This window comes from Bos mutus, chromosome 11 (assembly GCF_027580195.1).
Source record: "Bos mutus isolate GX-2022 chromosome 11, NWIPB_WYAK_1.1, whole genome shotgun sequence".
NCBI classification, from domain to species: Eukaryota; Metazoa; Chordata; class Mammalia; order Artiodactyla; family Bovidae; genus Bos; species Bos mutus.
In genome coordinates this window covers 7,886,234-7,914,013 of record NC_091627.1, presented here as the reverse complement: position 1 = coordinate 7,914,013, position 27,780 = coordinate 7,886,234, and the positions used below count along the sequence as shown (strand labels likewise).

Sequence of the window (27,780 nt, the reverse complement as noted above, 5' to 3'; positions counted from 1 at the left end):
CCGGATCGCGTCTGGGGCGGGTGTCCGGGCCCTGGTCCTGCGATGCCCCGGGCCGAGAAGAGGACATCTGAGAATCTATGGATAGGGATGGGGAGGGGAGTGGGAGCCCATTCTTGGGAGGGGGTAGTACATCCCCCCACGCCACTCCTAGCCCGCCTCGGCCCCGCCCTGGGCCCAGGCCCCGCCCCGGGCCCCGCCCCGGGCCCAGCGGCACCGCCCACTCCCCTCGGCGCGGCCGGGAGCCCCGGGGGCCGCCGCCGCCGCCGCCCGAGCGCCCGCCATGCGCGCTGCCCCCGCCGCCCCGCTGCTCCAGCTGCTGCTCCTGCTGGGGCCGCGGCCCGAGGCTGCGGGAGTCGCGGAGCCGCCGCTGCCCACTGTGGTCCTTGCCATCTTGGCCCGCAATGCCGAGCACTCACTGCCTCACTACCTGGGTGCGCTGGAGCGGCTGGACTACCCCAGGGCCAGGCTGGCCCTCTGGTGAGATAGACCCTGGCGTTGGCACCCACTGGGCATCTACCCCCCCAACCCCACCACCGACAGCCTGGGCTCCAGCTGGCCCCATCTGCTCCCTGCCCAGACACCACCCAGACAGGCCCCTCCCCTCGCAGACAGGCCCTCCAGCAACCCGAGCCCCCTGGCGGGTCCCCTTGTCCCCTTGGCCCTGCAGACTGACCTTGGAGGCCTTGGGTTGGCACAGGGACCCCCATCCCTCATTCTGGCCTCTGCTCCTCCTTCAGGACCTCCTCTAGGTGTAAGTTGGGCCCAGCCCCTCTTGCTCCAGCCCACCAGAGCTGAAACTTAAGCCTTGGGACCTGGGGTTGGCCTGACAGAGTGGAGCCAACAGGAGCAGCTGGCGTCCCCTGGGGCCCTATGTAGCAGAGTTCAGCAGGCCTGGGAGTTCCTGGGGAGCCCGTAGGGGTGCTCTCAGCCCTGGGCTCCATGCTGCTCTTTGGGGGGATAGTGTCACACCCGCTTCCCCTTCCCCAGGCTGGTTCCAGCCTCTCTCAGAAGAGGGGCTGAGTCCTGCTGGCCAAGGGCAAAGCCCCTTCCTGCCATCTCTCCCCCTAGGTGTCCCCACAGGGCCCTGGAATTAGAGGCCACAGTCTGTGGAAGCCAGAACAGGGAGGAGTCCCAAGCTGAGGCTGGGGATAAACTGAGAGAAGTGACCAAACTACCCTCCCCAACTCACCAGAATTGGGCTGGGGGTGGAGTTGTGGCCTGGGGAGGCCGCCCACAATTGCCAGTCCAGGAGTTTAGTCAGTTCCCACCCCCAAAAGACTTGACACGTAGTTAGTCTTCAGTTCTGGAGACTTGGCTTAAAGGGGCAGCATCACCGAAAACCTGGGCTCTTGGCTAAGGCCCCCTCGCCCAGCTCTGTCATGAGAGCTCCTTCAGAGAGGCTGTGCTAGGTGACCTTGGAGCTCAGGCCCATCAGGTCTTCTCAGGGATGCTCAGAGTGTGGTTTGGTCCTTATTACAACTTCCTGGTGGAGGGAAGCAGCAGCTCCTCTGTCCAGTCCTGACTCAGAGAGGGGAGAGGACTAACCTGAGGTCACACAGCAGGGAAGGAAGAAAACCAGGGAATATGGCAGGTGTGTTCCTCAAAGTTGAGGTTCTTCTCATCTTTCAAAATGTATTTGAGTGGCTGCAGACAGCCTCCTGGGGAGCATGTGCAGCCTGTTGCCTATCCAGGTTGCCTTAAGGAACCCTGGAGACAGCCCTTTCCAGTGGACATTCATGACTGGCAAGCTGTCCCCAAATCTAGGCTTCAGACTGGTAAGTGTGGCCAAAAGCCCCAGGACACAGTGGCCAGGGTCCACACTGGCCAAGTCGTAATGCCTGTCCATACCAAGCTTCTGAACAAGGAACATGTGACTGAGGCCCTCTGTAGGGCCAAGTTCAAGTTTCCTGGCCGCCAGTCGATCCACATCTCCAAGAAGTGGGGATTTACTAAGTTTAAGGCTGGTGAACTTGGAAACATGGTGGCAGAAAAACAGCTCATCCCGATGGCTCTGGGGTCAAAGACATCCTTCCTTCTGGACAAATGGCAGGTCTTGCACTCATGAGAGCCTTGGCACTGTCCCCTCCTTACTCATGCCCACCAATAAATCCTAGTTGCCTGTACAAAAAAATAAATGCATTTGAGTTCTGTCACCTCAGCCCCTGAGCTTGCCAGGATGGCTTTTAGTTACAGAGGGCGAACGTGAGCCCAGAGAGGGTCTGGACCTGCCTGGGGTCACACAGTGGAACACAGACCTATGATTGGGACCTGGCTGCCCACCTTCCTCTGTAGCACACCTACCTCCTCCACTTCCAGGAGAGGCCAGTCCTGCAGGGGTTGGTGCTCCGGGGTCAAGGTTGCCTCAGGGTTTGGTCCTTTGGTGGCTGTGCTATCCCTCCCCCACGCTTCTTCCTCTGTGTCCCCAGGTGTGCCACGGACCACAATGTGGACAACACTACAGCGATGCTACGGGAGTGGCTGGCTGCTGTGGGCGATGACTATGCAGCTGTGGTCTGGAGGCCCGAGGGGGAGCCCAGGTGTGGCCTGAGGGCAAAGGTTCTGGGGAAGATGGGCAACAGGTGCAGCCCAGAGAGGGAAAGGGACAGTTCCGAGTCACAGCCTCCAAGCCAGGGCTCTGACTACACGCGCCTCCCCCATGGAACATCTCATCTCTTTACCACCTCAGGTCCTACCCAGATGAAGAGGGCCCTAAGCACTGGACCAAAGAAAGGCATCAATTCCTGATGGAGCTGAAACAGGAAGCCCTGACCTTTGCCAGGGACTGGGGGGCAGACTATATCCTGGTAAGAAAGCCTGGCCTACAGTCGGGCTCCCCACAGGTGGTGGCACCTGTCTTTGACAGAAATCTGGGTAGAATTTAACCATCTGTAGCCTGGACCCTTCAGCTAGCAACCTGGATCAAAATCCAGATCAAGTATTGAACTGGGATCCCTTTGCTTGAGCTCAGACTCTGTACTAAGCCTGGATCCCTGAGACAGACAGAGCTCAAGGTGTACACTGAGACTCAATCCCAGAGTATAGAGTATAACTCAGTCTCAGAGTGTAGAGCCCAGAGTATTATCTGAGCCTAGTTCCCTGGACCAAAGATCAGGGTTGTTGTTGTTCAGTCTGCTAAAGCTAAGTCATGTCTGACTCTTTGCGACCCCATGGACTGCAGCACGCCAGGCTTCCCCTATTCAGAGGAGATCTGAGTAGGTCTTTGAATTTCCTTCCTAAGGCTTCAGATAAAGTTCTTAGATCAGCAACTCAGGCATAAAATCTCTGGAGCCAGTCCCTGAGCCAGTGCTCCAGACTAGATCCTTGGTCCAGAAACAGATCTTTTGGTTTATAGGTTAGATCTCTCTGAGGGAACCCCATTGGATTGTGGGAGTTATCCTGGGTCCCTGGATATCTGGAGGGATCCCACTCAGTGAATCCTTGGGATGCTGCTGCCCAGACAAGAATGAGGCCTGTGACATCCGCCTCCCCACAGTTTGCAGACACAGACAACATTCTGACCAACAACCAGACGCTGCGGCTTCTGATCGAGCCGGGGCTGCCCGTGGTGGCCCCGATGCTGGACTCTCAGACCTACTACTCCAATTTCTGGTGTGGAATCACCCCCCAGGTATGGCCGGGGACCCAGGCCTCAGGAGGCTTGAGGTCTGGGAGGAGGGACGTGGAGGGTAGCAAGCCCCAGCTGGGGAGCGGTGTGCTGGGGATGGAGGGGATGCCCTCTCACCACGCGGGGCCACGCCTTCCCCAGGGCTACTACCGCCGCACTGCCGACTACTTTCCCACCAAGAACCGCCAGCGCCGGGGCTGCTTCCGCGTCCCCATGGTCCACTCCACCTTCCTGGTATCCCTGCGGGCTGAGGGGACGGCCCAGCTGGCCTTCTACCCACCTCACCCCAACTATACCTGGCCCTTCGACGACATCATCGTCTTTGCCTACGCCTGTCAGGCTGCTGGTAAGGTCAGCTTTTGTTGAGCCTTTTTTCGAGGTCTCTGGGCCTTTGCACATGCTGTTCCCTCTGCTCTGCACGCCCTTCCCCACTCCACAGTTTATCTTGCTAATTCCTAATTGTCCTTCGGGTCGTAGGCTTTCTCGGGCCCACTGCCCCAGTAGGTTAGATGTCCTTCTGGCTGTGCCCACCATGGCACTTGCATGTATTCCTTCATTAGGCAAATATTCATGGGACACCTACCAGTGCCAGGAGAAGGCAATGGCACCCCACTCCAGTACTCTTGCCTGGAAAGTCCCATGGACGGAGGAGCCTAGAAGGCTGCAGTCCATGGAATCGCGGAGGGTCGGACACGACTGAACGACTTCACTTTCACTTTTCACTTACATGCATTGGAGAAGGAAATGGCAACCCACTCCAGTGTTCTTGCCTGGAGAATCCCAGGGACGGGGGAGCCTGGTGGGCTGCCGTCTGTTGGTTCGCACAGAGTCGGACACGACTGAAGCGACTTAGCAACAGCAGCAACCAGTGCCAAGGGCTTCCCAGGTGGCACTAGTGGTAAAGAACCCGCCTGCCAATGCAGGAGACGTAAGAGACACAGATTCGATCCCTGAGTCGGGAAGATCCCCTGGAGGAGGGCATGGCCACCCATTCCAATATTCTTGCCTGGAGAATCCCAAGGACAGAAGAGCCTGGTGGGCTAAACTCCATAGGGGTGTAAAGAGTCGGACACGACTGAGCAACTTAACACGCATGCACCAGGTGCCAGGCACCAGGGAGACAGTGGTGATAAAATCAGGTGGTCCTGGATTTCCTGGATCCTCCAGTCCAGTCAACTAAAGGATCACACAAATCAGTGTCAATCACAATGACAGGAAGAAGAGCTTCTTGATCATAGGCATTCTGGGAGCTTAGACTGGAGTTGACTTGGTCTCCAAGGAAGGCTTCCTGGAGGATGTAATCACTGGGACTGAGATCTGAAGTATGGGCGGGCGTTAACAAGGCAAACAGAGCAAGATGGAGCATTTCAAGCAACGGGACCAGCAGATGCAAAGGCCCTGTGGTGGCCCGGGACATAAAAAGGCAGGCAGCTAGAGCACAAAGAGGGGGCATAGTGCAGGCTGAGGCAGGAAAGGTGGGCAGGGGCCAGCTTGTGGGGACTTGATGGGCAAGCATCTGGCCATCAGCCTGTGAGTGTCAGGCAGCCATCAGAGAATCATCCAATTGGACTTGAACACTGAAAAAAGAATCCTTCTGCTGTGGGTGTTATTTTTAAGATGAAAGTTACAAGGAAGTGTTTGGGTTTGGGGAATTCCCTGGTGGTCCAGTGGTTAGGACTCTATGCTTTCACTGTCGAGGGCACAGGTTCAGGCTCTGGTCAGGGAATTAAGATCCCGCAAGCCACGCAGCATGGCCAAAAAAAAAAAAGAAAAGAAATGTTTGGATGTTTGGGTTTGGATCGGATAAACCACAGTCCTGGGAAGAACTGAAGTTGAGAGCAAGACGGAGATGCTGCTGTTGGCATAAGAACCTGGAGAAGGCGGCAGAGAAGGTGGCTCACGGTGTGCGCTCATGGGTGGCGAGAACATGAAGGCTGTCCAGTGGGTGGGGAACTTTGCTCAGGGTCAAGGTGAATCAGAAGTGACGATTCAGTCAGGAAATGCTGCACCTGGGCAAGCAGTGTGTGAGGACTGGCCAGGGAGAAGCGTGTCATCATCATTTTGTGCACCAAGAGGTGACGTCTACAGTGCAAACGTGCAGGAAGAAAAAAGATCTTACCAAGTGCAAAACGTGAGTGAAGGTGAAACAAATACATGGACGAAAAATGAGAAGCAGCACGGATGTTTTCTTTTTTTCCTTTTTCTTGCCACACTGGACGGCTCTTGTGAGATCTTACTTCCTCAACCAGGGACTGAACCCAGGCCACGACAGTGAAAGCACAGAACCCTCACCACTAGGCCGCCAGGGAACTCCCTGTTTCCTTATTTCTTCATTCCTGCCTCTACTTGGGGCTCAGCTGGTAAAGAATCTGCCTGCAGTGTGGGAGACCTGGGTTCGAGCCCTGGGTTGGGAAGATCCCCTGGAGAAGGGAAAGGCTGCTCACTCCAGAATTCCATGGACTCTTGGAGTGGCAAAGAGTTGGACACGACTGAGCAACTTTGTTTGTTCACCTCTACTTGAGTGTCAGCCGCTGTGTACTTGTCAGTGGTTCAAAGGAATTTAGTGAATGATTTTGTAAAGTTTTTTATTTATATGCAGATATGCAAATTTTTTTTTTTTTTAGCATCATATGTTTATTTATTTTTTGGCTGCATTGGGTCTTAGTTTTGGCTTGCGGGATCTTTTGTTGCAGCGTATGGGCTTAGTTGCCTCACGGCATTTGGGATCTAGTTCCCCAACCAGGGATCAAACCTGCATCCCCTGCACCGGAGGGTGGATTCCCAACCACTGGACAACCGAGGAAGTCCTGCGAACGGGGATTTTGTCTCCATCATTCGTGCTTCCAGCCCCTACACTCTGCCGGGCTGTGTACTCAGTGCTGGGCCTGGAGTTGACTTTTCAACAGACACCGTGTTATGAGCAAGCTCCGGGATGGACAGGGAGGCCTGGCGTGCTGCAGTCCACGGGGTTGCAAAGAGCTGGACACGACTGAGCGACTGAACTGAACAGACTGACTGACCGACTGACCTGCCCCGGAGGATTCACAGTCTGTAGAACACAAAGGCTAAATAAATGATTATAATAAAGATTACAAACACTGAAGGAATTAAAAAAAAGACCACTCTGGTTGCCAGGTGCAGGACAGCGTGGCAGGGGCCGGAGAGGGGGAGGGGTTAAGTGTAGGGATCTGGGCCAGAGGTGATGGTGCTGGATTGGGTGAGTGGGATGGGTAGAGGCGGGCGAGATTTAGAGGGTGGAGCAAGGCCCCATGGCATCGGGTGCCCATAGCCAGATGGGAGTTTGACCTGCTTCTTCCTCACTTTAATCCTCTGAGGGCAGGGATGGTCTGTCTTGCTCACCACCATCGCCCCTGCCCCCAGCTGGCGCCCTGGAGACATCTGTTGGATGAACATATACCATCCTGGCAGAAAGGTCCCTAAGATGTTGTTTGAGCCAAGCCCTATCTCCCTCCAACCCCACAGATGGGGACACAGGGTCCCAGAGAGGACTCCTGTGGTGGGTACCGGTAGGACTGGGGCCCACACCTGCCGTCTGGGTTCCGAGAGCCCCGCCCTGCAGCCCAGCACTCGCTCGGCCTCTCTCCACAGGGGTCGCAGTCCACGTGTGCAACGAGCAGCGTTACGGGTACCTGAATGTGCCCGTGAAATCCCACCAGGGGCTGGAGGACGAGAGAGTCAACTTCATCCACCTGATCCTGGAAGCACTGGGTGAGGCTGCCAGCCAGTGTTGTCCCTCCTCCCCATCACTCCCCGCCCCTCCCACGGGCCCCTTCTCCTTGGCCCCGGACCTGGCTGGGCAGCGGGCAGGGCTGGTGTCACAACTTCCCCTTCAAATCATTCCCTGACTCCGGGCAAGTCACCTTCCCCGCTGAGCTTCAGTCTGCCCCTCCGAACAGCAGAGGCAGGTGGAGTCTGTAATCTGCTGGGCATCCTGCCAAGGGGGCGGGAATGAGGGGGGCCTGGGACGCCAGGGTGCCACTGACTCTAGCCAGTGGGGACTTGTGACAGTGGGCTTTCCTCTGCAGTGGATGGGCCCCCGATGTGGGCCTCGGCTCATGTGTCCCGGCCCCCAAAGAGGCCCAGCAAGATGGGGTTTGATGAGGTGAGTCCTCCCGGCCTGCAGGACTGGGGTCAGGAGGCGGGCTCTCCCCTCCACCCTCAGCCTCCTCCTGCCCCCCTGCCTCCTCCAGGTGTTTGTCATCAGCCTGGCCCGCCGGCCCGACCGCCGAGAGCGCATGCTGACTTCACTCTGGGAGATGGAGATCTCTGGGCGGGTGGTGGACGCTGTGGATGGCCGGTGAGGCTTCCGGGACGGGGACAGGGCCCTGTGCAGTGCAGGGGGCCCAGGGTGGCCCGTCGGGGCTCCCTGGGGGTGGGAAAAGCAGATGATGGGTTGAGTTTCCTGTTCCAAGGAGTATTCAAAGAGAGCCTGAGTCATTGTGTCTCGGGGAGCCCAGGGCAGACAGAACAGGACAGGGGCCTTTCCTCAGCCCACCTGAGGGAGGAGGGTGCAGTGGTTAAGGCCCGGGGTCTGGAGCTCCTGGGCCTGGTCACCAGCTGTGTGGCCTCCGGCAAGTCCTCCCATCTGTCAGCCCTGCTGCGGAAATGGCGAGGAGCTGCCTTCCTCTTAGGGGCTTATAAGGGTTTAGTGAAGATTTCTCCAGGCCCTGACACACTGTAAGTATCCCAGAGGTTAATGGGGTCTTCATTCTGATTATCAGGGCTCTTCCTTTCCCTCCTGAACCTAGATCTCTGATGGGTGGGGTGTGGGAGCAGGCCGCTCACGGCCCTCCATGTCCACCGCTGCTGGCTGCATGTGCTCGTCTGCTGGACCACGGGATGTCCAGCCTTTGCTTGGGCCCCTGCCTGAGAAGTGTCTGCCCTTCATCCTGGGTGTCTCCTCCTCAGACTGCCCGGCTCCCCTTAGGATGACCCACCCCACCCAAGGCAGCTCCAGCCCCCTGGTCCAGTCATGATGACTTCAGACCGCATGAGGCAGTAATCAGGCCTCCTCCCTCCCAACTGGGAATCTCTGGTAGTTCAGCAATAAAGAATCCGCCTGCAATACAGGAGACCGCTTGCAGTACATGAGTCTTGGGTTCGATCCCTGGGTCAGGAAGATCCCCTGGAGAAGGAAGTGGCAACCCACTCCATATTCTTGCCTGGGAAATCCCATGGACAGAGGAGCCTGGGCAAGCTACAGTCCAGGGGGTCGCCAAGAGTGGGACATAACTTAGCAACTAAGCCACCACCACCGCCACCTCCTTCAAACCAGACTCCAGTGTGACGGTCCCCAACTTGCCCAGTGCAGGCGGCCCTGGGTGGGTCTCTGGCGGGCACCCCTGATCCTGTGACACCGTCTCCCTCAGGATGCTCAATAGCAGTGTCATGAGGACCCTCGGCGTGGACCTGCTTCCCGGCTACCAGGACCCCTACTCGGGCCGCACGCTGACCAAGGGCGAGGTGGGCTGCTTCCTCAGCCACTACTCCATCTGGGAGGAGGTGAGGACCCTGCCCCCTCGGCCTACACCCTTGGGGAAAGCAGGGCACCCCCTCCCACTCATGGCTCCATGCCAGCACTCATGTAACTGGTGGGTGGCGGAGCATACTCATGAAGACCCGGGCGGCAGCTGTCAGCCTCCTGTGGGCACGAGCCTTACCGTGCTGAGCCCGTGGTATGCACTGAGCGCCGGCTGTGTGCTGGGACGGCCTCTGCTCCAGGAACACAGAGGCGAACGCGAAGAATGCAGCCGCGCCCTCCTGAGGCAGAGGGACCAGAGCAGGGCGCACAAATGGAGAAAGAGCTGTTTACCCTGGTCCGGGGAGGTACCGGCTGTGTGAGGGTGTGGACAGGCCTGGCCTCCCGGCCTCCGGTGGGGTCGGCGTGGGCCTCACTGTTAACGGGCAGGGAGAGGAGCCTTCTCAGCAGAGGAAGGCAGTGCAGGCCCAAACCCCTTGGCCAGGCAGCCTCGGCCTGAGGCTGGGGTGGGAGTGCCCAGGAGAGGTCACTGCTTGGACTTGGCCCGAGAGGACCAGGGACAGGACCTCCGAGGGGCGCCCCCTCCAGAAAGTGAAGCACAGACACCTTCCTTGTTTTCATTTTCTACTGCTGCTGAAATACGTTGCGTGTGAGTTGCTATTTCTATTTTTCTGAACTGAATGCTGCCTCTGAATGGATCGAAGGGTCACCATTTATTGAGCTGATTTCATGCTCTTCTCATACCTCCAAAAATTACAGAAAGCATTTTTTTCTCAGGGTCCTGGAGGGCTAGGGTCTCTCCCCAACCCCAGCCCAGCCTCACTTCTTTGAGGAGGTGGAAGTGAGGCTCAGGAGGCGGAAATGAAGAGCCCGGCTCTGTAACACATCAGATGCAGGCTCAGATCCCAGCTCGGCCACGTCCGGGCTGGGTGTCCTTGGACTATCATGGGGTCACTTCCCGGTGTCTCCGTCTCTCTCCTGCCTCCTGAGGGTCCCTGGAGACAAGCCCTGTGGCCCCTGAGATGAGGCTGTGCTCAGGACTGCAGCAAGGGTTCTGATTTCTCTCCTGATCTGCTTGGAGGGCAAGACTGGGAGCCTGAAGGCCCTTGAATACTAGAGCCAGGTGTTGGGGTTTCAATCCCCAGGCCATGGGAAGCCCCAGCAGGCTTTGGAGCAGCTGAGCGACGTAGCCAGGGCTGAGCACTTGGCCTGTAACTGAAGCCAGGAGTGTCTGTCAGTGTCAGCCAGGTGGGAGGGGACGACAGCCCAGGTCTAAAGAGCCACCCTCCCACCCCCACCTTGTGCCTCAGGTCGTCACCCGGGGCCTGGCCCAGGTCGTGGTATTTGAGGACGATGTACGCTTTGAGAGCAATTTCAAGGGGCGGCTGGAGCAGCTGATGGAGGAGGTGGAGGCGGAGAAACTTCCTTGGGACTTGATGTAGGCAGCCCGGGGCCCCAGGGGCCAGGGAGAAGGGTGGGCCTCCCGGGGTCTGCCTTCTCCTGCAGGAAGCCCTGGCCAGCCCTCGCCCCGCCCTGGGCTTGGCTCTGTAGATGGAGTTGGGGACAGGGAGGACCCTGGGACATCAACAGTGATCCCTGGGACCCCTGGTGTCACCTGCAGCTACCTCGGCCGGAAGCAGGTGAACCCCGAGGAGGAGGCAGTTGTGGAGGGGCTGCCGCACCTGGTGGTGGCCGGCTACTCCTACTGGACACTGGCATACGTCCTGAGCCTGGCGGGTGCCCGCAAGCTGCTGGCCTCCCAGCCGCTGCGCCGAATGCTGCCTGTGGATGAGTTCCTGCCCATCATGTTTGACCAGCACCCCAAGTGAGCTGCAGGGCAGGGTCAGCCCATCCTCAGAGCCCACCTCAGCAGGTAGTAAGTCCCCTCACTGGGCAGCTGGGGAGACTGAGGCTGGCAGGGCTGAGCCACTTCCGGTCATCAAGGAAGAGCCCAGCTTAGCCTTGGCATCGGCCCCACCTCTATGTGAATCCTGTGATGCCCTGTGGTTTCCAGGCAAGCGATTTTTCTATTCGGCACCTCAGTTTCCCCATCCGGAAAATGGGGATAAGAGAAATGCCACCTCAGGATTAGATGGGAAGGACGGTCAGGTGCTTTGGGGGTGAGGTGCCTGGCTCCAGGCTGGCATGGGTCTGGGGTGGGACAGTTCACCCCAGCCCCCCTGAGCCCCCCTCCCCACTCCCAGTGAGCAGTACAAGGCACACTTCTGGCCACGGGACCTGCAGGCCTTCTCAGCCCGGCCCCTGCTCGCAGCCCCCACCCACTATGCGGGGGACTCCGAGTGGCTCAGCGACACCGAGACATCCTCGCCCTGGGACGATGACAGTGGCCGCCTCATCAGCTGGACTGGCTCCTACAAGACCCTGCGTGGCCCCCGCCTGGACCTGGCAGGCGGCAGCGGGCACAGCCTCCGTCCGCACCCCCGGGATGAGCTCTAGGTGAGGGCAGGGCCTCGGTCTTCTCTCCGCATCGATGGCTGATTCTTTTGGGTCTCAATTCCCCTTCTCAGTGTTCTCCTCTCCTCTCTTTCTTTCCGTGGCTTTGCCTCTGTTTGTGTCTTTGTGTCTGCCTTTCTCTGTCTACCTGCTCTCTCTCTCTAAGCCCGTCTCCATCTCTCTGTCTCTACTATCTCTGTGTCTGCGTCTCTCTCCGTCTCTCTCTATCCAACTCTAATTTTTTTCTACTCCTCTTTCCTCTCCTGTCCCACCAGGGCTAGACGGTGACTCCAGAGGCGCACCCGGGAGCAGACCACAGCTGTCCAGGGGGCACAGCAAGAGCCGCCCCCAGGAACCACAGACCCAGTAGAGACCTGGCTGCCCCCTTGGGCATGGCCTCTCTGCCCTCTGGACCTGTCTTCCATCAGGAGAAACCACTGAGATGGGTCCCCTTCCCCCAATGCCACGTACCACAAGGGCAGGGCTCATAGGCCCTCTTCCTTGCCAATCTGATTCAGGGCCTCGGGTGGAGTGAGGAAGGGAGGCCCCACCCCCCCAGCCTTCAGCGTCAAGCTGGGCAGACCCAGGAGGTGTGCCCCCGATGAGGACCCAGCTGCGGTGACCCCTCTGCCCCCTTCTACCTCGCCATCAGCTCCCTACCCAGCTTATCAGCTGGGTCTCACCTGCCACCCTCTTGCCTGGCCAGTAGGAAGTGCAGGGAGATGGGAGGAGGACCTAGCACACAGTAGGCCCTCAATAAAAGCTGGCTGGTGTTGCACTTTATACTTTTTAACTCCTGGCTGAGCCTCTTTGCATGTCCTAAAAGGGCTGGGAGGGGGGAGGCGTTCCCTATCTGTGGACGAGCAGGTGGAGAGACAGAGAGGAGAGGGCGGCCTCGGAGAGGAATCAGGTGATTTGGCATCGCCTCCTTAGCCTGCTCATTGGTAATGGGGCAGTGGGAGCAGAAGTACCTCTTGGGCTGGGTGGATAAGAAGGAGCTGGAGCTGGAGCCCAGCCCACAGCGAGTATGTACCCACTGCGGCTGGTGTGGTCATCGCTGGGCTTGCCTTGCTGGCCAGGGTGGGCCCAGGCCAGACCCAGGGCCGCCGGGGCCCCCGCTCCCTGCCTTTGGACATTCCCCTGTTTAGTTGGAACCCCTCTCCTGGAAGTGGCAGGGGAGGTCCAGGGCTCCCTTCCCGCCCTGACCAGTGTGGCCACCAGAGGGTGGCAGTTGGAGGAACCCGGACCTTGTGGTGCCAGGGCGCCCTCTGCTGGTTTGGTGCCAACAATGGGAAGGGCGCATACCATGCTTGCATGCTAAGTAGCTTCAGTCGTGTCAGACGCTTTGCGACCCTGTGGATTTGTATAGCTTGCCAAGCTCCTCTGTCCATGGGATTCTCCAGGCAAGAATACTGGAGTGGGGTGCCGTGCCCTTCTCCAGGGGATCTTCCCTACCCTGGAATCGAACCTGGGTCTCCTGTGTCTCCTGCGTTGGCAGGTGGCTTCTTGACCACTCGCGCCACCTGGGAAACCCGTGGAAGGGAGCCTGGGGCATCTGGAATCAGCCCATTGTCCTCTGGGTTACCCACAGCAGCTTCAACTTGCGCTCTCCTGCTTGGAAACTGCCGGCCTTCCTCCCTGCCCACCCCTGTAGGGCCCAGCAGTGGAGACTCTGTAGGGTCTCTGGTGCCTGCACGCAGGCAGCCGGAAGGGGTGGGGAGTGGTTCCTTGCCTTGGCCGCAGCCTCCATGAGTGCAGACCTCCCTCCGGCGTTGCAGTCTTCAGGTGTCCTTCTTTGGAGGAGCCCCTGCCCCCATATCCTGCCTTGGCTTGGTTTGTGTAAGCCCTCCTGGCAGAGTCAGTCAGGCGTCCCCTGGGGGCTGGGCTTTCCCTGTCAGTCCCAGGGATGAGAGCCCGCTGGCCTGGTTTTAGCCCCAGAGCCTGGCATGGCTCTGTGAAGGACTTAGGGCTAGAGCCGTGGAATCGATGCTTTGTTCATTCCAAGACCAGAAGCTGTTGATTCTGGATGGCTATGACCTTGACTAAGTTGCTTCTCCTTTGCAGGCTTCAGGCATCCCTTTCATTCATTAACATGAACTTTTTTTTTTTTTTTGGCTGCCTAGCTTGTGGGATCTTAGTTTCCCAGCCAGGAATTGAACCCGAGCCCTCAGCAGTGAAAGCTCGGCATCCTAATCACTGGACCACCGGGGAATTCCCTAAAGTGAACATTTATAGAGGACCCTCTGTGGGTCATGTTTAGGTTCTAGGGATACAGTGGTGAATACAAAGTTCCCCAAAAAAATCACTGACCTTGTAGACTTGACATTCTAGTGAGGGGGACAGATACAAACAGAGAAGTAAATATTGCAGGGTGGTGAGTTCTATAGAACAAAATTAGGAAATATCAAGTATGATCGAGACATGAAGAACAAAGACTTGAAGAAAGGGGACAAGCTATGGGGATATAGGGAGGAAGACCATTCTAGGCCAAGGGGGAGCATCTGCAAAGGTCCTGAGGCAGGAGTGGGCTTCCCAGGTGGCTCAGTGGTAAAGAATCTGCCTGCAGTGCAGGAGACCTGGGTTCGATCCCTGGGTTGGGAAGATCCCCTGGAGAAAGGAATGGCTACCCACTCCAGTATTCTGGCCTGGAGAACTCCATGGACAGAGGAGCCTGGTGGGCTACAGTCCATGGGGTTGCAAACAGTCGGACATGACTGAGCAAATAACACTTCACTTTCACTGAGGCCAGGAGTGGGACTGGCAGGTTTAAAAGAAACCAAAGGGGTCAGTGTAGCTGGAGCAGAATGAGCAAGGAGGAGCCAAGGCCTGGACGTGCGGAACCAAGGTTGGGGGCCACAGCAGGAATGTCCTTGGTGGTCATTTTGGCTTTTATTCTGAGGTAACTTATATGCAGAGGACATCATAAGAAACGCTGGGCTGGATGAAGCATGAAGCTGTAATCAAGATTGCTGGAAGAAATAGCCATAACCTCAGATATGCAGATGACACCACCCTTATGGCAGAAAGTGAAGAGGAACTAAAAAGCCTCTTCATGAAAATGAAAGAGGAGAGTGAAAAAGTTGGCTTAAAGCTCAACATTCAGAAAACAAAGATCATGGCATCTGGTCCCATCACTTCATGGCAAATAGATGGGAGAACAGTGGAAACAATGGCTGACTTTATTTTGGGGGGCTCCAAAATCACTGCAGATGGTGATTGCAGCCATGAAATTAAATGACGCTTACTCCTTAGAAGGAAAGTTATGATCAACCTAGACAGCATATTAAAAAGCAGAGATATTACTTTGTCAACAAAGGTTCATTTAGTCAAGGCTTTTCCAGTAGTCATGTATGGATGTGAGAGTTGGACTATAAAGAAAGCTGAGCACCGAAGAATTGATGCTTTTGAACTGTGGTGTTGGAGAAGACTCTTGAGAGTCCTTTGGACTGTAAGGAGATCCAACCAGTCCATCCTAAAGGAAATCAGTCCTAGGTGTTCATTGGAAGGACTGATGTTGAACCTTAAACTCCAGTACTTTGGCTACCTCATGCGAAGAGCTGACTCACTTGAAAAGACCCTGATGCTGGGAAAGATTGAGGGCAGGAGGAGAAGGGGACGACAGAGGATGAGATGGTTGGATGGCATCACCAACTCAATGGACATGGGTTTGGGTGGACTCCAGGAGTTGGTGATGGACAGGGAGGCCTGGCATGCTGCGGTTCATGGCGTCGCAGAGTTGGACATGATTGAGCGACTGAACTGAACTGAAGGGGTTGAAAACCCCATGAACAGAGATGCCTGGCAGGCTACAGTCCATGGGGTTGCAAAGAGTCGGACACGGCTGAGTGACTAACACTAAAGCAGCGAGCAGTCGGGGGGTTTGAGGCAGTGCACGTGTGTTCAGTCACTGAGTTGTGTCCGAGTCTGCGACCCCACGGCCTATAGCCTGCCAGGCTCCTCTGTCCATGGGATTTCCCAGACAGGGATACTGGAGCCGGTTGCCACCTCCTCCAGGCTGAGGCAGAGAATGATGCAATCTAATTTTTATTTTAATGTGAATACCCTGGCTCCTCTAATGAATTGTAGTTGGGTCCAGGGTAGAAATAGGGAGATGGGTTAGGAGGCCATCGTAACAATCCAGGGGAGACATGATGGTGCCTCAGACCAGGGTGTTTACCAGGGGTGGTGAGAGGCACCTCCAGCAGACACCTGTGGACCACAGCGGGGAGCCCCCCACTGCCGAGTCTAGTCAGGGTCAACCCCACTGTGGTTCTTCCACGTTGTCAGTGAACCCTTGGACTGCATCGCTTTCAAACTGTTTGCAGGCAGAGTTTCAAAGACAGCCAAGAAAAAAAAATCTTGCGTGCTCAGAGCACTGGGGAGATACGGTTTGGTTGCAAAGGTCCTGCTTTCACAGAATTCCAGGATTTATGTGTCATGGTGGTGACTTTCCAGACTATCGTGGCACTGGTGGGATCCAGCTACAGGAGAAATTCGATGAGACTTTCACCCTGTAGCACATGGGTCCTGGCATCGTGTCTGGGGCAAATGCTGGACCTGACGCAGCTGGTTCCCGGTTTCTCATCGGCACTGCCAAGGCCGCGTGGCTGGATGGTGAGTGTTGTGGTCTTTGGCAGGTGCAACAGGGAGCGTGAAATGGTGTGGCAGGCGTGGAGGCTTCTGGTTCCAGGAATGGCAAGACCAGCACAAAGCTCACCGTTGCTGTCTGTGGACAACTTGAATACACCTGGCTCGTGTTTTATCCTGAGCATCAGCCCTTTCCTTCCATGACTCAGGAGAGCATTGCTCACCGGTATCTTCTGGTGACAGCCTATGATCTTTGGGCTTTTGCTGCAGTTCCTTGAGTTTCATTATTTGTCTTTCCCTCCTCCAAGTCTAGCTGGATTTCAGAGTTAAGTTTATGATTAGGAAATAAAATCTAAACAACCACAAAAGAAAGAGACAGATTGAGCATGATGTCATGGTTTTGGAACCAGATTATTGGAAGACTGGTACTGCCATCAGCTGAAATGGAGAAAACTACAGAGTGACGGGGGAAGAGCTGGACTGAAGCTGGTCTGGGGATCATTTATATCAATTTTTAAAAAAATTTAAAAGAAATAGGAATTTAGAAAGATGGTAATAATGACCCTATATGCGAGACAGCAAAAGAGACACAGATATAAAGAACAGACTTTTGGACTCTGTGGGAGAAGGTGACAGTGGGATGATTTGAGAGAATAGCACTGAAACGTGTATATTTCCATATGTGAAATAGATCAGCAGTCCAAGTTCGATGCATGAAACAGGGCAACCAAAGCCGGTGCACTGGGACAACCCTGAGGGATGGGGAGGGAGGCGGGAGCGGGGGTCAGGATGGGGGACACGTGTACACCCATGGCTGATTCATGTCAATTGTATCACCACAATATTGTAATTAGCCTCCAATTAAAATAAATAATTTTTTAAAAACTTCAGAACATTGTTGTTGGCTGTGAGGGGGTCTTCATTGCTGTGAGGGCTTTTTTCCGTCGCGTTGAGTGGGGGACTACTCTGTAGTTGAGGTGCACAGGTTTCTCACTGTGGTGGCTCCTCTTGCTGTGAGCACGGGCTCTAGGGTGCTCGGGCTTCTGTGGTTGTGGCTCCCGGGCTCCAGAGCACAGGCTCCGTAGTTGTGGCACACGGGCTTAGTTGCTCTGATGCACGTGGGATCCTCTCGTATCAGGGATGGAACCCATGTCTCCTGCATTGGCAGGTGGGTTTTTTACCACTGAGCCACAAGGGCAGCTGTTATTTTATTATTTTTTTAATTTGATTTATTTTTGGCTGTGCTGGGTCTAATATCCCTCATGTTGCACAACGTGGCCAAAACAAGGAAAGTTTCACACACACGATTTCATATGATTCCATAACCCTTTTCTGTGGACAGAGGAGCCTGGCGAGCTACAGTCCATGGGGTCACAAAAAGTTGGACACAACTGAGCGACTAACAGTTTGGGGGCTTCCCTGGTGGCTCAGATGGTAAAGAATATGCCTGCAATTCAGCACACCCAGGTTTGATTCCTGGGTCAAGAAGATCCCCTGGAGAAGGAAATGGCTACCCACTCCAGTATTCTTGCCTGGAGAATCCCATGCACAGAGGAGCCTGATGGGCTACATACCATGGCATTGCAAAGAGTCAGACATGACTGAGTGATTAACATTTTCACTTGTCCCCTCCCTCATCCCTGTACTGCCCCTTCCCCTTCCTTCTCCCTGCTAGTAACCTCTAGTTTGTTCTCTACGTCTGTGAGTCTGTTTCTTGTTTTATTCACTAGAAACCACAATCAGAGAAAACTAGCCAATCTAATCACATGGGCTACAGCCTTGTCTAACTATGAGGCATGCCATGTAGGGCCACCCAAGACGGACGGGTCACAGTGGAGAGTTCTGACAAAATGTGGTCCACTGGAGAAGAGAATGGCAAACCACTTCAGTATTCTTGCCTTGAGAACCCCATGAACAGGATGAAAAGGCAAAAAGATAGTATACTGAAAGAGGAACTCCCCAGGTCGATAGGTGCCCAATTTGCTACTGGAGATCCGTGGAGAATTAACTCCAGAAAGAATGAAGAGACTGAGCCAAAGCAAAAGCAACACCCAGTTGTGGATGTGACTGGTGATGGAAGCAGGGTCCAATGCTGTAAACAGCAATATTGCCTAGGAACCTGGAATGTTAGGTCCATGAATCAAGGCAAATTGGAAGTGGTCAAATAGATGGCAAGAGTGAACGTTGACATTCTAGGAATCAACAAACTAAAATGGACTGGAATGGGTGAATTTAACTCAGATGACCATTATATCTACTACTGCCGGCAGGAATCCCTCAGAAGAAATGGAGTAGCCATCATGGTCAACAAAAGAGTCCAAAATGCAGTACTTGGATGCAATCTCAAAAACGACAGAATGATCTCTATTCATTTCCAAGGCAAACCACTCAATATTACAGTAATCCAAGTCTATGCCCCGACCAGTAATGCTGAAGAAGCTGAAGTTGAACGGTTCTATGAAGACCTATAAGACCTTTTAGAGCTAACATGCAAAAAAAGATGTCCTTTTCATTATAAGGGACTGGAATGCAAAAGTAGAGAGTCAAGAAACACCTGGAGTAACAGGCAAATTTGGCCTTGGAGTACAGGATGAAGCAGGGCAAAGGCTAATAGAGTTTTGCGAAGAGAATGCACTGGTCATAGCAAACACCCTCTTCCAACAACACAAGAGAAGACTCTACACATGGACATCACCAGATGGTCAACACCAAAATCAGATTGATTATATTCTTTGCAGCCAAAGATGGAGAAGCTCTATACAGTCAGCAAAAACAAGACTAGAAGCTGACTGTGGCTCAGATCATGAACTCCTTATTGCCAAATTCAGACTTAAATTGAAGAAAGTAGAAGTAAGAAATAGATTTAAGGGACTAGGTCTGATAGAGTGCCTGATGAACTATGGATGGAGGTTTGTGTACAGGAGACAGGGATCAAGACCATCCTCAAGAAAAAGAAATGCCAAAAAGCAAAATGGCTGTCTGGGGAGGCCTGACAAATAGCTGTGAAAAGAAGAGAAGTGAAAAGCAAAGGAGAAAAGGAAAGATATACCCATTTGAATGCAGAGTTCCAAAGAATAGCAAGAAGAGATAAGAAAGGCTTCCTCAGTGATCAGGGCAAAGAAATAGAGGAAAACAATAGAATGGGAAAGACTATATATCTCTCCAAGAAAATTAGAGATACCAAGGGAACACTTCATGCAAAGATGGGCATAATAAAGGACAAAAATGGTATGGACCTAACAGAAGCAGAAGATATTAAGAGGTAGCAAGAATACACAGGAGAACTGTACAAAAAAGATCCTCATGATCCAGATAATCACGATGGTGTGATCACTCACCTAGAGCCAGACATCCTGGAATGTGAAGTCAAGTGGGCCTTAGGAAGCATCACTACCAACAAAGCTAGTGGGAGTGATGGAATTCCAGTTGAGCTATTTCAAATCCTGAAGGATGATGCTGTGAAAGTGCTGCACTCAATATGCCAGCAAATTTGGAAAACTCAGCAGTGGCCACAGGACTGGAAAAGGTCAGTTTTCATTCCAATCCCAAAGAAAGGCAATGCCAAAGAATGCTCAAACTACCGCACAATTGCACTCATCTCACACGCTAGTAAAGTAATGCTCAAAATTCTCCAAGCCAGGCTTCAGCAACACATGAACCGTGAACTTCCAGATGTTCAAGCTGGTTTTAGAAAAGGCAGAGGAACCAGAGATCAAATTGCCAACATCCACTGGATCATGGAAAAAGGAAGAGAGTTCCAGAAAAACATCTATTTCTGCTTTATTGACTATACCAAAGCCTTTGACTGTGTGGATCACAATAAACTGTGGAAAATTCTTCAAGACATGGGAATACCAGACCACCTGACCTGCCTCTTGAGAAACTTGTATGCAGGTCAGGAAGCAACAGTTAGAACTGGACATGGAACAACAGACTGGTTCCAAATAGGAAAAGGAGTACGTCAAGGCTGTATATTGTCACCCTGCTTATTTAACTTATATGCAGAGTACATCATGAGAAACGCTGGGCTGGAAGAAGCACAAGCTGGAATCAAGATTGCCGGTCCAGTACCCTTGCCTGGAAAATCCCATGGGTAGAGGAGCCTGGTAGGCTACAGTCCACGGGGTCGCAAAGAGTCTGACAGGACTGAGCGACGTCAGTTTCACTTTCCTCACCTCCTACTCTTCTCTGTCTATAAAAGAAACTGGAATTCAGACCCAGATAAGATGATACACTGGGGCACTAGCCTGCCATCTTCTAGGATGCCTAGCTTTCCAAATAAAGTTGTATTCCTTGCTTCAGCAAAAAAAAAAAAGATTGCCAGGAGAAATATCAATAATCTCAGATATGCAGATGACACCACCCTTATGGCAGAAAGTGGAGAATCAAAGAGTCTCTTGATGAAAGTGAAAGAGGAGAGTGAAAAATTTGGCTTAAAGCTCAACATTCAGAAAACTAAGATCATGGCATCCGGTCCCATCACTTCATGGCAAATAGATGGGGAAACAATGGAAACAGTGGCTGACTTTATTTTGGGGGGCTCCAAAATCACTGCAGATGGTGACTGCAGCCATGAAATTAAAAGACACTTGCTCCTTGGAAGGAAAGTCATGACCAACCTACACAGCATATTAAAAAGCAGAGACATTACTTTGCCAAGAAAGGTCTGTCTAATCAAGGCTATGGTTTTTCCAGTAGTCATGTATGGATGTGAGAGTTAGACTATAAAGAAAGCTTGCAACGGAAAGAATAAAATACTTAGGAATATATCTACCTAAAGAAACTAAAGACCTATATATAGAAAACTATAAAACACGGGTGAAAGAAATCAAAGAGGACACTAATAGATGGAGAAATATACCATGTTCATGGATTGGAAGAATCAATATAGTGAAAATGAGTATACTACCCAAAGCAATTTATAGATTCAATGCAATCCCTATCAAGCTACCAACACTATTCTTCACAGAGCTAGAACAAATAATTTCACAATTTGTATGGAAATACAAAAAACCTCGAATAGCCAAAGCGATCTTGAGAAAGAAAAATGGAACTGGAGGAATCAACCTACCTGACTTCAGGCTGTACTACAAAGCCACAGTTATCAAGACAGTATGGTACTGGCACAAAGACAGAAATATAGACCAATGGAACAAAATAGAAAGCCCAGAGATAAATCCACGCACATATGGACACCTTATCTTTGACAAAGGAGGCAAGAATATACAATGGATTAAAGACAATCTCTTTAACAAGTGGTGCTGGGAAATCTGGTCAACCACTTGTAAAAGAATGAAACCAGAACACTTTCTAACACCATATACAAAAATAAACTCAAAATGGATTAAAGATCTCAACGTAAGACCAGAAACTATAAAACTCCTAGAGGAGAACATAGGCAAAACACTCTCTGACATACATCACAGCAGGATCCTCTATGACCCACCTCCCAGAATATTGGAAATAAAAGCAAAAATAAACAAATGGGATCTAATTAAACTTAAAAGCTTCTGCACATCAAAGGAAACTATTAGCAAAGTGAAAAGACAGCCTTCAGAATGGGAGAAAATAATAGCAAATGAAGCAACCGACAAACAACTAATCTCAAAAATATACAAGCAACTCCTTCAGCTCAACTCCAGAAAAATAAATGACCCAATCAAAAAATGGGCCAAAGATCTAAATAGACATTTCTCCAAAGAAGACATACAGATAGCTAACAAACACATGAAAAGATGCTCAACATCACTCATTATCAGAGAAATGCAAATCAAAACCATTATGAGATATCATTTCACACCAGTCAGAATGGCTGCGACCCAAAAGTCTACAAATAAATGCTGGAGAGGGTGTGGAGAAAAGGAACCCTCTTACACTGTTGGTGGGAATGCAAACTAGTACAGCCACTATGGAGAACAGTGTGGAGATTCCTTAAAAACTGGAAATAGAACTGCCTTATGATCCAGCAATCCCACTGCTGGGCATACACACTGAGGAAACCAGAAGGGAAAGAGACACGTGTACCCCAATGTTCATCGCAGCACTGTTTATAATAGCCAGGACATGGAAGCAACCTAGATGTCCATCAGCAGATGAATGGATAAGAAAGCAGTGGTACATATACACAATGGAGTATTACTCAGCCATTAAAAAGAATACATTTGAATCAGTTCTAATGAGGTGGATGAAACTGGAGCCTATTATACAGAGTGAAGTAAGCCAGAAGGAAAAACACCAATACAGTATACTAACGCATATATATGGAATTTAGAAAGATGGTAACGATAACCCTGTATACGAGACAGCAAAAGAGACACTGATGTATAGAACAGGCTTATGGACTCTGTGGGAGAGGGAGAGGGTGGGAAGATTTGGGAGAATGGCATTGAAACATGTGAAATGTCATGTATGAAACGAGATGCCAGTCCAGGTTCAATGCGATGCTGGATGCTTGGGGCTGGTGCACTGGGACGACCCAGAGGATGGTATGGGGAGGGAGGAGGGGAGGAGGGTTCAGGATGGGGAACACATGTTTTAAAATTATTAAATTAAAAATTAAAAAAATTTCCTTTGAACATTTACACCAAAGGTGATCTGATGATCCTCATTTAGAAAATCAACATTAAAAAAAAAAAAAAGAAAGAAAGCTGAGGGCAGAAGAATTGATGCTTTTGAACTGTGGTGTTAGAGAAGACTCTTGAGAGTCTCTTGGACTGCAGGGAGATTCAACCAGTCCATCCTAAAGGAAATCAGTTCTGATTTTCATTGGAAGGACTGATGCTGAAGCTGAAACTCCAATACTTTGGCCACCTGATGTGAAGAGCTGACTCATTTGAAAAAACCTTGATGCTGGGAAAGATTGAAGGCAGGAGGAGAATGGGATGACAGATGAGGAGATGGTTGGATGGCAGCACTGACTCAAGGGACGTGAGTTTGAATAAATTCCGGGAGTTGGATATGGACAGGGAGGCCTAGCGTGCTGTAGTCCATGGGGGTCACAGAGACTCGGACCCAACTAAGCAACTGAACTGAACTTGTATTTTTTTTAGATTCCACATATGTGATATCATACAGTATTTGTCTCTGTCCTTGGATAATATTTCACAAATGTAAACAGTCATGTCACCACTACTACACAGAAGATATGGAATATATACATGTGTCCCCCAAACCTGCCCTGTGTCTCTCTGCCATCAGTTCCCTTCTTCCACCCCAGTCCCTGAAAACCACTGATCTGTTAGCTGTCCCTGTGATTTTTGCCTTTTCCAAACTGTCACCCGGATGGAATCATGCAGTGTCTGGCCTTTTGTGTCTGTCTTCTTTTACCCAGTTTTATTTGGAAGTTTTATACAAAACTGAGCTTTAAAATCTTCCCTAATACTTTATACTAGTTTCTAATCCTAATACATATTATGAAGAATGAATTTTGAAACTTTCACTAAGACTTTCAAACATCCCTCAATACCCACTAGACTACTCAGATGCTGTGTAGATGTTTTGGTTTTCTATGTGTGCCCAGCCATGAAAAAAGGCTGGGACACCTTGCCCCAAGGCACACTCACTGCTTGGTGGGTGCAGGGAAAGTGTGAGAAAGTGAGAGAGGGGATGGGGGCAGGGGGCAGGAACCAAGTCTCCTCCTCCTTCCTGGTGGACAATTTCTAATCCGCTCTGCCTACTCCACCCATTACCCCCGACCCCTACCCCAGGTCAGTACAACTGTGTGTAAACCAAGAGACAAGGGGCTTTTTTAGACATAAAGGGCAGGAGCTTTGGGGCATTGGCTGTTTGCCAACTGTTTTGCCTGCTTAGGGAGCATTTTGTCTCCCTTCCAGTTTCTTAGCCAAATTGTAGATGCTGGAGAAGAGGGACTTCCCTGGTGGTGCAGTGATTAGGACTCTGTGCTTTCACTGCTGAGGGCCCTGGTTCAATCCCTGGTGGGGGAACTGGGATCCTGTAAACCGTGGGGTGGCCAAAATAAAAAAATTAAAGGATGCTGGAGAAGAGCCCTTCCTGCCAACCTGCTAGCTACAGCATAGGCGCTGGGGGCACAGAAATCTGGTTTGAGTTGTCTCAGCCAGCCCTTTCTAACTGTGACCAAGGGCTGCCGGGAGCCGGTGAGGCATTCTACTCGTGACAAAGGTCATGAGGAAGGAGGCTTGGCATACGCAAAGGCAGGATCGAGCCTCAGGAGTCCGCCCGGATATTCTCGAGCATTTTCCCCCAAAAAACCAGAGTCTGCCTACTTTATTGCTTTGTGCTCTCACCTCTGACTTTACTAGGGGCTGTCCCCTACCACCATCTCACTCTCTTTCTGTCAAAGAGTTAACTTACAGCTCCAATTAATAAAGTTCCTGGGCAATTAGGAGTGTTTAAATCCAAACCCCTCAGATGGCTCTCTAACTCGCCTGACAAGTTTACCCGGACTCCTGCAGCTATGCATACGATTGTTTACAGTCTCCTAGCCTCCAGAGGCATGGGAAGCTTAAGATATTCAAATAGCTTAGAGCCTCTCAGAGAGTTAAAAACTGTCAGAATAAACTAGTAAAGGATTTCATTGATGAGTCAATGCTTGTTGCCAAGTTTTCACATCCCCTAAATTGTATCCTTGAATGTGTATTAATTAATAGTTGGTATATAGAAAAAAATAAGTAGTGGCCTTGGTGTTAGTAACTTTAGACCCTTAAGGTAATAAATTATTTTCTTTGTTGTAAACCCATTACACATCCGCCCTATAGGAATGCAATTTTATCTTTGGAAGATGGTGCCAAACCTTAAAATAATTACTCTTAGAGAAAATAAGTCTTTGTTGATAAGTCCTTGTCAAGAGTCATAAAATGTTAGTAGGCCTTCTGGCCAGAAGATGATGTAAATCACCTAAACCATTTGTATACGATAAATTTGCAGGAAAGAAACCTTGGTTTTTGATAAGAATCAAAGACTGCTGACTTTGCATCCCCTATTATCCTCTATGTGTAACTTAGGGTATAAAAGCCCCTGTTAAAAATAAAGCTACGGGCCTTGTTCACCAGCGCTTGGTCTCCCCATGTCATTCTTCCCTTTAACTTCCAGCTGAGTCTCCATCTGGAGCACGGAACCCACCACGCTTACTAATTATGCCTGGGCTTCTAAGACCCACTCGAGAAGGTGTCTAGGGTGGGGCACCTTCCGCTATTCGAGAGGGCGCCTGCGGCCTACGTAAGTGGTGCAAACTTCTTGTCTTGAAGTTTTATTGGTCTCCCGCGTAAACCAAGCTACTCAGCTTCTTTTCTCCACTGAATTTTCCTACTGAGCTAACCTCATTCTATTGTTCTCTATATCTCTAATTAGCATATAAATAGTCGCCTAGGCCGTCTCTCCTTCGAATACCCTGGATCAGCTGGGGCTGGTCCCCAGAAAAGGGCAAGTGTCCTGACTTCTCTCTAGGTTCGGTTTTCTGCTCTGTAAAATGGGGTTACACTCAAGCCAGCCTCACCAGATATCTGGAGGATTCATTGAGCTAATGCAGGTGAGTGTGGCACCTGGCACACGGTGACACTCCAGACAACGTCAGAGAATCAGGATGGATGTGGGTGGTCTGCCTGAGTCAGAGGAAAAAGTCAGATGGGGCGGGGGGTGGGGGGGTGTCTCTAAGTAAGTAAGTGTTAGTCGCTTAGTTGTGCCCGACTCTTTGCGACCCCATAGACTGCAGCCCACCAGGCTCCTCTGTCCATGAGATTTTCCAGGCAAGGATACTGGAGTGGGTTGCCATTTCCTTCTCCAGGGGATCTTCCCAACCCAGGGATTGAACCTAGGTCTCCTGCACTGCAGGCAGATTCTTTACTAACTGAGCTACAAGAGAAACTCCAATCTCTGAAACAGGTAAATTCCAGTTTCACCTCTGCCACTTATGATTGGTCTCACCGACTCAATGGACATGAATTTGGGCAAATTCAAACTCAGGTCCGGGAGAAGGTGAGGGACAGGGAAGCCTGGCATGTTGCAGTCCATGGGGTCACAAAGTGTCGGACACGACTTAGCAACTGAAAAACAATTATCTGTGGCCTTCAAGCCGGCTCCTTCTCCTCTCTTTGAAATGCCTGTTTCTCTATATTAAAATGAAGAGGATGACTGGATTTGCCTTCCAACATCCCTCCCCGATGGTCAAGCAAGTGGATCTTAAACTCTACAGTGCATCTGAATTACCTGGAGAACTTGTTAACACAAGATTGCTGCCTGGGAGAAATTTCTCTGCCTGCTCTGATCTATTCAGGACTTGAAATCTCTCAAATTAACCTGAAAGAAAAAGCCAGGCCCCATTTTGAGCACAGATTCCTTCTCTCCTAAGCAGTGTTTTGGTGGTTGCATCAGGGCCCTGGAGGAGGTGTTCCAGGATGGAGAGAGCTGGTAATTAGGCCCTTGGGCAAATGGAGAGCCCACTGCAGAGCCTGAGGACCCTTCAGGGAGCCTCATGCAGGGCTGGGGCCAGTGCTGGGGCTGACAGCTCCTCCTTCATCTGTGATTATTCCTAATGAGCCGGAAAAGCTCATGTTCATTGTTGAAATTTAGAGGAACAGAATGAGGAAACTAAAATTGTCAGTATTAACATTTTGAGACAGTACCTTCTGGGTTAAAAAAAAAAACACTTTTTTTAACCTTTTATTACTTAAGCGGAGTTGTGGCTCCATTAGTGTTTGTTTCATTATGCATCTTTTTTTTTTTTTTTTTGCCATACTGCACAGAATGTGGGAATTCTAATTCCCTGACCAGGGGTCAAACCTGGGCCCCTGTGGTGGAAGCTGGGAGTCCTAACTGCTGGACCACCAGGGAAGTCTTGATTTTTATTGTACATCTTTATATGGAACATATGTATTATGTTTGGGTTGGACCGTGTCCGTGAAAAGTTAATATGTTGAAGTCCTAGCCCCCAGTACCTCAGAATGCTACTTTATTTGGAAATTGAGTCATTGTAGATGGAGCTAGTGAGGATGAAGTCATACTGGAAAAGGATGGGCCTCTAATCCACTACAGCTACTATCCTTATAAAATGGGGAAATTGAGACGCAGACAGGCACGCACGTGCAGAGGGCCATTGGTAGGCTGGATTCTGCTGCCTAGGAACTACCAAAGCCTAGGGTGAGCCTTGGACTAGATCCTTCCCAAGCGCCTTCAGAGGGAGTGTGGCCTTGCCAACACTTTTTTTGTGTGTTAATTTTCTCATCTCTTTTCTTATTTATTTTTGGCTGTGCTGGGTCTTCATCGCTGCTGGACGGCTTTCTCCAGGTTCGGTGAGCAGCGGCTAGTCTTCCAGCCGGTTCGCTGGCTTCTCCTTGCGGTGTCTTTGCTTACTGCTGAGCATAGGCTCTAGTTGCATGGGCTTTAGCAGTTGCAGCATGTGGGCTCAGTTGCTCTGCAGCACAGGAAATCTTCCCAGACTAGGGATCGAACCCACGTCCCCTGCTTTGGCGGGTGGGTTCTTATCCACTGCACCACCAAGACAGTCCCTTGTCAACACCTTGATCTCAGACTTCTGGCCTTTGGAACTATTTGGCTCTGTTTAGTTTCTGTTGTTTTATTCACCTAGAGTGTGGTATTTTGTCACAGCAGCCCTAGCAAGCTAATACACTTTACATACCCT

The 27,780-nt window shown here is 51.5% G+C and overlaps 1 protein-coding gene and 1 pseudogene across 1 annotated transcript; both read left to right on the top strand.

The window, feature by feature from the left end:
• Positions 1-199: 199 nt before the first annotated feature.
• Positions 200-12,362, top strand: CERCAM (cerebral endothelial cell adhesion molecule). The gene is made up of 13 exons (XM_005908470.3): positions 200-477; positions 2,427-2,537; positions 2,687-2,804; positions 3,494-3,628; positions 3,767-3,971; positions 7,235-7,354; positions 7,672-7,748; positions 7,837-7,943; positions 9,016-9,148; positions 10,436-10,563; positions 10,747-10,950; positions 11,330-11,582; positions 11,855-12,362. The coding sequence occupies exons 1-12, from the start codon at positions 281-283 to the stop codon at positions 11,580-11,582; spliced, it is 1,788 nt and encodes a 595-aa protein (XP_005908532.2). The 5' UTR covers positions 200-280; the 3' UTR covers positions 11,855-12,362.
• Positions 1,625-1,719, top strand: LOC138990044 (small nucleolar RNA SNORA70; annotated as a pseudogene).
• Positions 12,363-27,780: the final 15,418 nt, after the last annotated feature.

Bases quoted from the DNA above. Each gene is read 5' to 3' on its own strand.
- CERCAM (XM_005908470.3), top strand. From the start codon at position 281: ATGCGCGCTGCCCCCGCCGCCCCGCTGCTCCAGCTGCTGCTCCTGCTG. The intron at 2,805-3,493 runs GTAAGAAAGCCT...GCCTCCCCACAG, and splicing joins GGGGGGCAGACTATATCCTG to TTTGCAGACACAGACAACAT. The intron at 10,951-11,329 runs GTGAGCTGCAGG...CCCCACTCCCAG, and splicing joins ATGTTTGACCAGCACCCCAA to TGAGCAGTACAAGGCACACT.